This window comes from Python bivittatus, unplaced genomic scaffold (genome assembly GCF_059951505.1).
Source record: "Python bivittatus isolate LINGU-HERP-01145 unplaced genomic scaffold, Pbiv_v1 ctg000080_np1212, whole genome shotgun sequence".
NCBI lineage: Eukaryota > Metazoa > Chordata > Lepidosauria > Squamata > Pythonidae > Python > Python bivittatus.
Window position 1 is genome coordinate 2,120,152 of NW_028277035.1, and position 12,427 is coordinate 2,132,578.

At 39.7% G+C, this 12,427-nt stretch overlaps 1 protein-coding gene across 1 annotated transcript; it reads left to right on the forward strand.

The window, feature by feature from the left end:
- Positions 1-225: 225 nt before the first annotated feature.
- Positions 226-8,163, forward strand: LOC103058557 (melanin-concentrating hormone receptor 1-like). Its single transcript, XM_007437400.3, has 2 exons — positions 226-298; positions 7,038-8,163. Exons 1-2 carry the CDS (start codon positions 226-228, stop codon positions 8,078-8,080), a joined length of 1,116 nt encoding a protein of 371 aa, XP_007437462.2. The 3' UTR covers positions 8,081-8,163.
- Positions 8,164-12,427: the final 4,264 nt, after the last annotated feature.

The following is a 12,427-nucleotide window of genomic DNA, read 5'->3' on the forward strand; positions in this document are numbered from 1 at the left end:
AAGTTCCTCCACTTAGGAATCCCTGTTCTTGCACTGAGCTTCCCTCTTCTTTGCTTGATCACCTAAAGGAGAGCAATGCTGGCAGTCAAGCGGAGCACCTAAAGGAGAGCAATGCTGGCAGTCAAGCGGAGCACCATAGCTTAAGAAAAGGCAGACTGATTTTGGACTGTTCTGTTTGCCTTCTATCACCGATAGCATCCCACCGGAGGCTACAGCAAAAGAAGAATGGCTGTAGAGAACGCTACCAGAGTCTCTTTTGTAAGGAATTCCTCCAACTTCTCTGCCAGGAATGGATCAAGTAAGTTGGGGATGGAGGAGTTTGCATGATGACTTAAGCAGATAACTTTTCAGAGAATGGAAAAGGAAGCTTAGCTCCTGGCAGGTCTTGCATTCCCATCCATACTCTCAGAATCCACCACTGCAGGGAGATTTAGCAAATACCAAACCTGATGCTTTCACAACTGCTGTTCAAATCTGGTATCTCACTGCACAGCCCTTGCCCTTTTAACAAACAGAAACAGTTCAGTTCCAGAATGTGCCTTAAAGAAGGAGCAAGATTTTTTTTTTAACTTGTAGAGGCTGACTTTTAGGAATAAATATTGGGTGCCCCAGCCACTGGTATCTAATATCCTCAGTTTCCCCCCCCCCCTTTAGCAGTGCAACAGGTTGGGGAAAGGGATTCATTTCAGCACCAACACCCCCGGGCAGCTCCCTCAGATCGTTGCTTGGTGTTTTCTGTAGGAAGGTGCCTCATTTGCTTTACAAACAACTTAAAAGGATGGGAATTGATGGGGGGGGGGGAGAGGGAGGGAAAGGAATGGTTATTTTAAGAACTTGCAAGAGTTTGTTTTAATATTGTACAAATGGAGAGCGGTTACAAGTCCTGACAGAGAAAACTCACAATGAAAGGCATTCATGACCCAAATTACATTGGAGCACTTTGTGAACATTTCAGCAACAGTTTTCAGTCTCCTTTTCTTTCTTTCTTTTATTTGAAACATTAAATCCTTTTACCAGCTTGCTTTTTATATAAATTTAATAGTGAAACTCAATAATAGTTTAGAAATAAGTCCTAGGAGTTTCAAAGGGGCTTACTTCCAGGTAGCCTATGTATAATGTTGCCTTACAAGGGAGGTAATGTCTTGGAAGTAAATTGAAATAAATTATTTGAACTATGTAACATAGACCATTAATGTACTGTTCAGAAAGTAATCTCCTAACATTTTCTAATCCAGAGATAAACAAATAGCAGCAAAGCAATAAACTCCCCAAATCTTTTCATGTTGTAGAGGAGGTAATATAAAAACCCAAGTTAAATGTGTAGTTACAGAATAAAATGATGACACATGTCATAACCGTGAGCATAAAACAGTAGTAAGACTTTACCAAGAAGCCAGACTGTCATCATAAGTGTACTTATTAGTAAGCAAATACCCTTAAAACTAACCAGATTTACATCTGAGTTGAACTCTTTAGGACTGGCTGTAAGTCCTATTTCTGTGTTTAGGATCCTGATGCCCAAGAAATTACAAGCTTTCAATAAGGATCAAATAAGATTATATTAAAATTGTGGAGCAAAGACACTCACATTTCAAAAAGAAGTGGTACCATGGATAAAACATGCACCTTAAAATGGGGGGGGGGGGAACAACCCCCAATCAGTTGGAGATGCACCCTCTTTTTGGAAGTTCCTGGAGCACATCACTGAATTTATGGTGATGCTGTTTCCTTTGGCATCGTTGAAAACAAGATTAAAATAAACATCTTAAACTTCTACTACCCTTAAAATACCTCTTTTAGTTAATTTGTTTTTTAATTAAAAAAAAAAAAGTAAAAGGAACTGAACATCCCAGCTCTTTCCCAATCATATTTAGGCACTGTATTCACATCCCAGTAGCCTTCACCCCCACCCCCAATTAAAAAGTGCACTCTGATCCACAAAAGGTTAATGCATCCCTGCAATCTTAGCCCATTATCCCAATTTAGGTCCTTTCTTCAGCCATGAAATTTCCGGATTGATCACTACCTCTTAGCCTTTGCTTATCTTTTGTAAAAGAATAGGGAAGAACTATCTACGTGCTCCATTTTTGTGTGAGAATGATGTAATGAAATGTACATTTGACTGTTGAATTATAGCTAATCATAGACCTTTTGATTAATCATTCAATGAACTTATTCAGGATGCATTTTAAGCAAACTCATCAGAATGTGAACATCATGGGACAAAATAGGACTCCCTTCTGAAGGAGATGGCCAAAAGAAAGGCACGGCTTTTTTTTTGTTTGTTTGTTTTAGAAGATGCCATAGCAGTCATTACTATAGTGAGAAGAAAGGGCAATTTTTTTTTTTAAGACACCTGCTACTTTATGAGGATTTTAAAATGCATGTTTGAAAAAGAGAAACCTATATGATGTATTGAGGACATATTTTTGACCAACTGCTAATCAGTTAAAGGATGTAGCCCTAACAATTTAAGGAAAAAAAATTGCAAATAAGAAGTGAGAGAAGAATTTAGATGAGAGGATTGCCTTGGTCCCATATTTCTTTCCTCTCCTGGTGTCCGGATGGCAGGTTAAGTACTGTTCCTCTTCTCACAGAAACGTTACTTATGGCACTTTCTAAGCAACTGTACTGAAGCTCTCAACAATGCTCCTAACCAGAAAAGTGGATCCTTCCATTCTTAATGGAATATTATAGGCTAAACAGTCTAACTATCCACTGATTCTAAAGATTCATGTACTCAAAGAGCTCTAACCAATGTTGGTCCATCTTGACTATCTCAGGGGAAATAAATGCCCTTGTTCCTCAAGCATCATGTTCAGCTCCTGAAAAATTCCATTAAAGGGCGTGCCATATAGCACAGACACGTTTGTTGCTTTCACACATGATATTTTAGATGTACCCTTTAAACATTGTAGGTAATGTGTGACTTGTCCCATGGCATTTTTTTTTCTTTTAATATCTGCATGGACAACCTTTGAGGAACTGGAGATTGCACTTAATATTTATTGGGAGGGCAAGGGCTGCCTGTGAACAGGGGCATGTAATGATGGTGAGTGAAGCCAGAGATTAATTGTTTTGATGGGGTGCATTTGGGAACAACAACATTTATCAGTTTTCTATGCTTTCTCTCTCAAGATGGCAGCAAGCTATACTACTGATATTTGGCAATGGTAGTGAAGAGGTGTTCCAAGAACTGCATAAAAGGAGCGGGCATTGATCATATCTTGCCCCAGGGCCTAAGATTGCACAGCCCTGCCAAAATACGTATCTTAAGGTGAAGTCCTAAAATGAAAATCCTGATTAGGTAGGATCTGAAGATGGAAGAGAGATATACATTAAGACTTTGGCATCAGAGCAATCTTGCTAGTCTGTTTGAATCAGTCCTCACCTGGCATGACCATGTTAGCTCCACTGATTCAAATGCTTGTTACTTAAGCACTTCCACCTTGGGTCTACTTCACTAAAACATTATGGACTTTGGTGGATTTCACTCTATTTCAGCATCCTATTCTCACAACCTTAATAAGTAGAGACAAGAATTGACTGACTTAGGAAGGTTTGGCAGTAAACGCAATTTAATTTTCTTTTAGAATACTACAAATTTAACAGCTCCTTCTGCTTCCAGTAAAGGACTAGAATTGAGAAGAATCTGGAGGAGATACAGAGAGATTTCTCACCTTGCTACTTAAAATAAACTTCCTTCCTATGACATGTATTTCATTTTTATTTTCCTTCACAAATAAATTGATTGGAGTTTAGCTATAAGCACCTACTAAACCTCAGCGGTAGGAAAACAGGCATCAGGATAAACAGTTAAGTGTACATATTTGTTCCAAGATACCATACTATGTTTACTTACTTATCAATGGTACTGAGGTGAAGAAATAGATTTTTTTCTTTACCTAAACGAAGCCTACCTCCCTTTTAATGCCTTCCTTCTGTTGAAAATTGATGTATTGCCAATCTCTGCCAGCGCTGGAGTTCAGTATTTTCCTTGCACCCCATATGGCCCTGATGGAAGGCAAGGATATGCTGTGATAATTCTGTCCCCTGACTTTGTCATTCAATGAGAGCCACAGATGCGCAAATCAGAGACAACCTGTCTTTTCCATTAAGCTACATTGGATGAGCTCAGTGAACAAGGCCACCTGCTTCTCTGATGAGATCATGTGCATTCCAGGACTGCTTGGCTCACAGAAATTAAGCACATGAAAGTTTTCTGGGCATGGAAATGAGCTCCCTGTCTGATTGTGATTGGACTCCAGATGTCTCAGATCCAAAGATCCTGTGCCTTCAAAAGAGAAACTGACAAATACTTGGCACTGCTAATGGAACTGCAGAGAAATTATTTCCTTATTGAATGTCTACCTGTCAAACAGTTGTTAAAGACACAGGAAACTTCCTTAGCAAAAGGAGAAGAAAATGAAGAACACTAATCATTTTCATTTTTGACTGAGCCTAGATTTTTTTTTGGTGGGGGGGGACAGCTTCCAATGGCAGAGAATGCATCCTTTGGACAGAAAAACATTAAGAGCTGTATAGATAGAATTCAGGTTCAACTGGCTTAGAAATTCTAGACACAGATAGCTACAGTTCAGAAGTGACTGTCCATTACTGTAGCTCCTGCCAAACATCAGTGGTTTATTCTGTTTAATTTAGATGGATTTGTCCTCTGCCATTCTCTTGTCATATAATAGGGCAGCTATTTCAGCGTTTGAATGGTACTAGGTTAGACCTTCTATATTGTGGAGAAAGACATGTAGGAATATTTGACAGAGGTGTTATGTCTTTTAAACTTGTGAATGACAGAAAGTCAGTGAGTGAAAGATTTCTTAATATGTACACTGTGCCATAGAGGAACTTTTATCCTAAGAAAGTGGGATTTCTGCCCCATAGGATTTCTATGCAGTTCTGTACCCTTTCCTACGATACCTGTTGAATATTTCCCTCTGTAGAGCACTAAAAACATAGGAGATAAAAATGGCAAGAAATGCAGTTCAGACTAAAGATTAGAGCTGAACAACTGCTGCAAGAAAATCTCTGTACTTCTTCACCCTTACAATTGCAGTTGATTTAATCATATAGACAGAGCTGTGCTTCTGAAGTTGATGAGGGTTCCAACTGATCAAACCACTTTGGTGTTCACAGACCAGGAGATGAGAGAGATGACAGGAAAAAAACGTAGAAAAAGAAGTAAACACTTCTCCTCTCTGGGCTATATGGGTAGATGGAGAACAACATGGCTCTTCTTTCAACATCTTCCTGCTTTCAGACATTGACTAGATCAGTGTTTCTCAACCTTAGCAACTTTAAGATATGTGGACCTCAGCTCCCAGAATTCCTGAGCCAGCATGGCTGTCTGGGTAATCCTGGGAGTTGAAGTCCACATATCTTAAAGTTGCCAAGGTTGAGAAACACTGGACTAGATTCATATATAAAATTATAATGTGATCTGATTTCTTTTTCCACTTAATTGTAATCGGTGAATTCTCTATTGTGATCTAGAGAACAGGGAAAGCATGTTTAAAATAGCTTGAATAAGATCATATAGATCAGATAATACTGGATAGGAGCCAACCGTTTCTTTCAGTTTTGCATGGCATTATAGAGAGTTAATCAGAGTACTCCAGTGGCCCTTGAGGCACTTCTTCTGAATTAATAACTAGCTGGCAAAAAATTATTCCAGTTCAGGCACCACTGAAATGCATGCCAATTCAGTCCATGGAAGTAATTAATCTTTCTAGAAATTAGCTAGGCTGAGACATCTGTTTCTGTAAAATTGACAAGGGAAGAATGTGCCAGCAGAAAAATGGATTGTTCTGTTATATTTGGATGACACATTGTATCATCATTGCATCCAGATTGCTCAAAGCATCTATTAAAAATAATCCTGTGTCATCAACTAAGTATACTCCTCTAATCTACTTCCCAAAATTAATAAGTGATTTAAAAATGAGCTTTTTTATACAGAATGTATTACTGTTTAGCATGAAAAAGGCAGATTTCCCATGTTTCCTCTTAGCAAACAGGTTTTTATGGTTTTAAGAACTCAGAACAGGAGAAATTCACTTGTGGGTGATACCTTCCCATCTCAGGAGCTTGGAAGCTGCTTATAATTGCTGAGTGCACTTGACAACTTGAAATACAAACTAAGCACACTTTAGCTTAGTGTGTGGTCTGCAAATCAATCTTGTGTGGTTTATGGTCCAGTACATCATGCAAATTCAGACAGTTGGATTAATTCCATCAATTTAATCATGGGTAAATAAGATGTGTGAACATTGTCACTGAGCCAGTTTATTGGTCTATCTAGTTCAGAATTTTAATACTGATGAGCAATATTTCCCCCTGATTTCATCTTTACCTAAAGATGCTGGGAACTGAATGTGGGACTGCTACTGAGTTATGACTCTATCTTGAGTTTTCTATGCCAGGAAAAGCTTCACCTGTTAATTTATGTTTTGTTGTTAAGCTGCTGAAGACACAGGAGCCTGACATCCCTGCTTTCTATGAATTGTTTGAAAATTACAAAAGAGATCTGTATATTCAAAATGTTACTCAAGAGTGGCATATTTTTAGATTTGATAAAATGAATGACCTGGACAAGAAAGCTCTTGGCAAGGAAATCACTTTGACCCTATGCAGCCTTTGAGATTAGATGCTATTTCTCTGACATCTGCTGCTTCCAATATTTCTATACATTCCCCACTTCCCCCAGCTCATTAGAATTTCCCTGATCATGTGTTCGTGTGGTGTAAACCAGGTGACAAGCGATCTTGGTGGTGACCCTCACCTTGTGGAACGTGTTAGCCCCAAAAGTACAGGTGGCTCCAACCCTCCTTGCTTTTAGGAAGGACATTAAATTGGTACTATTCCAGCGAGCTTTTGGCCCGTAGTTTTGCTTGGGTAATCATCATAATTAGTTGAATGTAATTTTTAATTATATTTCTAATTGTATTTTGAACTATTGTTTAAACCTCTGTTTCTTATTCCCTCTTTTTCCTATTCTTTCTCTCTTGGTTTCTTTTGATCAGGGATGGAAAGGACAGCTCCTTACACCAATGTGATCATGCCTAGCTTGTTTGGCATCATTTGTTTTTTTGGCATAGTTGGGAATCTTATTGTGATCTACACCATTATCAAAAAGAAGAAGCTTAGGTGCAAACAGACAGTGCCTGATATCTTCATTTTTAACCTCTCCATTGTAGACTTGCTATTCCTGCTGGGCATGCCCTTTCTCATCCACCAACTCCTTGGCAACGGTTCCTGGTATTTTGGCGCTCCATTGTGCACAATCATCACTGCTCTGGATACCCACAGCCAGATTACAAGCACCAATATTCTGACAGTCATGACCTTAGATCGTTACCTGGCCACTGTCTATCCCCTGAGATCTACTTATGTCCGAACTCCATGTGTAGCAACCTTGGTTATCAGCCTGGTATGGCTCCTCTCATTTTTGACCATCATCCCTGTGTGGATGTATGCAGGGCTGATGCCTTTGGATGATGGGACTGTCCGGTGTGCTCTTTTGCTTCCCAACCCTGAGACTGATGTCTACTGGTTCACCATCTACCAGTTCATGCTAGCTTTTGCAATTCCACTGTTCATCATATGTGTGGTCTATTTTAAAATCCTCCAGCATATGGCCACCACTGTTGTGCCCTTACCACAGAGAAGTCTCCGGGCTCGTACCAAGAAGGTCACTCGGATGGCTGTTGCCATCTGCTCAGCCTTCTTTATTTGCTGGGCACCCTTCTATATCCTCCAGCTGGCCCATTTGGGAATAGGCACCCCTTCTGTTGCCTTTTTCTATGCCTACAACTTTGCTATCAGCTTGGGCTATGCCAACAGCTGCCTCAACCCTTTCCTCTACATTGCCCTAAGTGAGACCTTCAAGCGCCAGTTTATGGTAGCAATCCACCCAGCCAAAGAACAGTTCCGGGTAAATAACCACAACAACAGCACTACAGAAGCCAGTGTGTGCCTGAAGCTTGCCCCAGAATCCACTCAACAGACTCAGTTTTTGGAGGACTTTTCTCCACATTCATTGCCTGTGACAGTTGCAGTTCACTAGTGGTCTTTCCTGGAGAGTTTCATAGTTCTGCTGTTTGAAGACCAAGATATGTTTTCCTTCACAATAATCCAACACGTGGTAAATGTGTGGAATCATCAGAGCAACTGCTGTGCACAAGAATGAGGTGTTAATGGGAGTCTTAAATGTGCAAATGCTAATAGGTTATTTCTTCTGATACATGAAGAGAAGTGAGAAAATTATTGCTGGGAGTACTGGAGGCAAGTATTCACCTAAAAACTATAGAAGAGCCAGTGGAAGTCATGATATAGAAGTTATCCCATCAATTATGTACAAATGAGCAACCAAACATCCACCCACCCACCTATCTCTCTCTCTCTCTCTCTCAACATATTTTATAAGGCACCTGATTCCAGATGACTATGGATGGTGAACAACAATAAAACAATGTCTGAAAACAATCAGTTAAGAAAAGCACAATCAGCCTCACACTCACACCTTCCCAAAGGCCAGGCAGAGTGTGTATCCCATGTGGCATATCAGACTCTGAAGGAGGCTCATCTCATTTGCCTAGGAACAAGCATTTATAAACAGTACCATGGAGTCTACTAGTTCTTGGTCTCCCATTGAGCAAAATAATGTCTGCCTCATGCCAAACTGCCTTTGCAAAAAATAGTATAAAATCCAAGCCATTGTAGGCTTAACCAATCAAGTATGGTATAAAGAAAGTGAAGATTTGGGAATGTTTCATTACACAAGCCTTTGCCAATAAGAACAAGCAATCTGGAGCTTCACGTTATGGAACAAACACCTCTAAATGTGTTTATTGTAAGGAGATGCATTATCCTAATATAGTGGACATCAAGTAAGATCATGGCATGAACAAGGATAGAAAAGGAGACCCATAACTGACTCCAGAGATGGCCCAATTCAGTTCAAGTGTTATCCATTGGTGACTCCAGGTATGAACCTCCTTAAGAGTCTTTCAAATGGGCAATTGATGCCTGGACAGTGAAAGCAATTATTCCATCTAAGCAAACAGGCAGCAGTAGGGAAGCTGAACTCCCTACACTGCTGCCTGTGATTTAGACCTGATCCATGATAATATAGTGACCCTGCAACTTGCTGATCTACTTTGGCAGTTCTGTGTAAGTGTAGGGAATAGCCTTGAAGGACAAGAGGAAGAGTCAGTACCATAGCAGTGGTCAGATACGTGAGGCTTGAGCCCATTCCAAGAAATTAAAACAGTAAGAAAGAGGGCAGCATTTCTACCTTAGAACTATTGCTGCCTTTATGACTGCATAGCAGAGTGAGAACTTCAACAGATGCCATTTATTATATGTCAGAATACTGCCGGGGGTTGAAAAATTGCACCTGCCAAAATGTCCTCATTTATATAGCCATTATAGGAAGAGAGTAGATTCCTCCCTCCTGGTTCTCCATCACCCCAGCAGGATGTTAATGCTTTGAAGAGGTTTCACTGAACAATGGAGGAGAAATGGGGGTGTACAGGCTATTAATTATGGTTTTGTGATGGGAAGGATAATGAAACTCAGTGGAAGTTTTCTTTTTAAGAGCAGTTTCATGGCTTCATGAAGTTAAACTGAGGTCAGTGGAAGAAGTTTTTTTTTTTTAAGTCATCTTCTTCCAAAAAGATTATGGTGAAAGGAGGAAATGACCATGATCCTTCAACGAACACCTTCAGCTGTGCTTTTAATTAAAGTCTAATGTTCTGAAAGCAGCAAATGTGAAGGTTTCTACAGCACTAAGGTATGTGATCTGCTAATTCCAGTAGATCAAAGTGCTTCTTAAAAAAAAGACACGAGAGTGAGTCTGATTGAAATTTGGCAGCAACTAGTGGTCATCCTGATTTTTGCAGCCAAGATCTGAGAGTCCAGCTTGGGTGGCATGGTTTAGAGAACTGCTCCCCTGCTATGCAGGCACCACGGTCAATCTTGCCCTGCCGTTCAAATCTAATGATACTTCTGGAGAATGACCCTCTCCTCTGCCTCAGGTGTCTGATAAAATTGTGCAGAAAGAAGCTGCATCAGTGGGGACTTTTAATTGCTTTCTCCAGGACATATTGTGTATGGAGATTTCAAATCTGAGACTGGTTAGCTATGGCAGATGCAGCAAATTCAAACCATTTCCCAGTTAAGATGTGACCAGCCATATTATGAAGGCAATTGTACGAGCTGTCTATGCTGTGGTTTTTTTTTTTAATCTGATCAGTATTCTGAGATGAAACCGACAGAATGAAGATGAAAAAAGTGTGTACTGTTGTGTAAATATGGTCCATAAAATGTTACTAACCAATGTAATAAAATGAAAATTGGAATGTAATTGAGGTGATGTTATATTTTGAATATGCTAAGAATAAAGGTAGCTATCTGCTTTTTAAAAAATCTAAACTCCTTTTTTTGGGGGGGATACCCAAACAATTTTACCGAATACCGTATTTTTCCATGAATAAGATGCCCCCATGTATAAGACGACCCCCACTTTTCCAACCCCAAATTAAGAAATCAATATTTTAAAGATACAACAGAACACATTTTTATTTAGTAATTAGGTAACATTTACATGATACACTCAGTGGGAGGAGGTTCAAACTGTCTCTCTGCAGCTCTATTTCCATGCTCTTTTGCATAACTGATAACATTCAGTTTCAATTTTGCAGAGTAAGACATTCGCTTATTTATTTTTTTATTTTCCGACATCTTTATGGGCTCAGAACGCTCTGATGTTACCGGTCCCTGTCGCATCTGCACACTGCCTACACGCTCTCCACCTCCAATGGGATGTGTTCCAATTGGTTTGTTCAGCATCAGCTGACGTCAGTTACATAAGGCTTGTGATTGGAGGAAGCCTGTCTCCAGAGACAAAGTATGGGCAGTTTCACAACCGCACAGTTCTCTCCTCGGCTTACTTCCTTGCATAAGACGCCCTTCGATTTTTAGTGTAATGATTTTAGAAAAAAGTATTGTCTTATACACGGAAAAATATGGTACCTCTCTACCCACCTATTGGAAGTTCATGAAGTTACCAGAAGTTAACCTTGACTCAAAAGAAATGGTTCTCTACACCCCCTAATTATGCTTATGTCCTCCATGTGCAGTGAGGAATGGTTTGTCTTGACACAACTTTTCATATGTTGAGATAATTCAGTATTGTAACATTTATTTACTTACTTGATTTATACGGTGACTCAAGGACAACTGACAACATTTAAAATCATAACATAACCACAATACATATAATGACAGCCAAGGTAAAAATCAATCTACCATAAACTCAACAGCAACTTCACAGGTTCCAACTAATTCCCTCATGCTTGGGAACACATTGTGATGACATGATAAAGGACCATCAGCTTATGACCCTGCTGAATCAGACTAAGGGCCCATGTAATTCAGCACTTTTTATCACACAGTGATGAATTAGAGGCGTTAGGGAGCTCAGATGTGGACAGGAGGTCAGTAGTAGCTGGCCTTTAAGTAGCATTGCTTTTGATTCAGGAAAGATCTATGGCCATCTAAATCAGTACCCACTTATAGCCTGATCCTTCATGATTTTGTCTAGACCTATCCAAATTGGTGGCCATCATCACACATCAGCAAATTTTAGAATCCAGCTATGTAAAAGAGTGCTTTTTAAGATCAGACTTGAAACTTGCCACATTTAGTTACAATGAATGACCCCAAGTTCTAACACTGGGACCAAAAAAACCAAAAACAAAATCCTGTCCATATTTTCCATGCCATGCATATATTCCTTTATCATGTCTCCCCTTAAGGGTCAGAATGCAAGCACTTCACCTCCCTAAATACTTGTAGTCCCATTTTCATCTTTATTTTGCCATTTTTTACCCCAGATTGTTCTGCTGAAATTTGGTCATTTTGTTATGAAATTTTAGCAGTCAGATCCTGCAGTGCTTTGAGGCTGTAAATGGGGATCTGGGGACCGTATGCCTCCCCTGAGTCACAGATTTAGCACAAGTTGGGAACCCAATTAGAGTGCAGAAGAATGCCATCCTTCTTTTACAAAAATGCTGAAACACAGCCTCCGTACACTCAAGTTGCATTTCATCCATTCACAGGAAGAGGCCACGAATCTGTTTTCCTGCCCACTGTTGTACTCTACCACTTCATTATCTACTGCTCCTCAATGTCATCAGTGCAGTACAATAGCAATATGGTGATATATTTGATAAACGTGATTTGGCTGCAGATTCTGGACTGATAAAAAAGCGTGTGCAACTTTGCACAATCACTATTTTCAACATAGGGAATTAATTGCCACGAGAAGTGAAAATGACCTTACTTGATTAGATGGCTTTTAAACAGGAGTAAGCAAATTCATGGATGATATATCTATTAGACACATTTG

Bases quoted from the DNA above. Each gene is read 5' to 3' on its own strand.
- LOC103058557 (XM_007437400.3), top strand. From the start codon at position 226: ATGGCTGTAGAGAACGCTACCAGAGTCTCTTTTGTAAGGAATTCCTCC. The intron at 299-7,037 runs GTAAGTTGGGGA...TCTTTTGATCAG, and splicing joins CTCTGCCAGGAATGGATCAA to GGATGGAAAGGACAGCTCCT.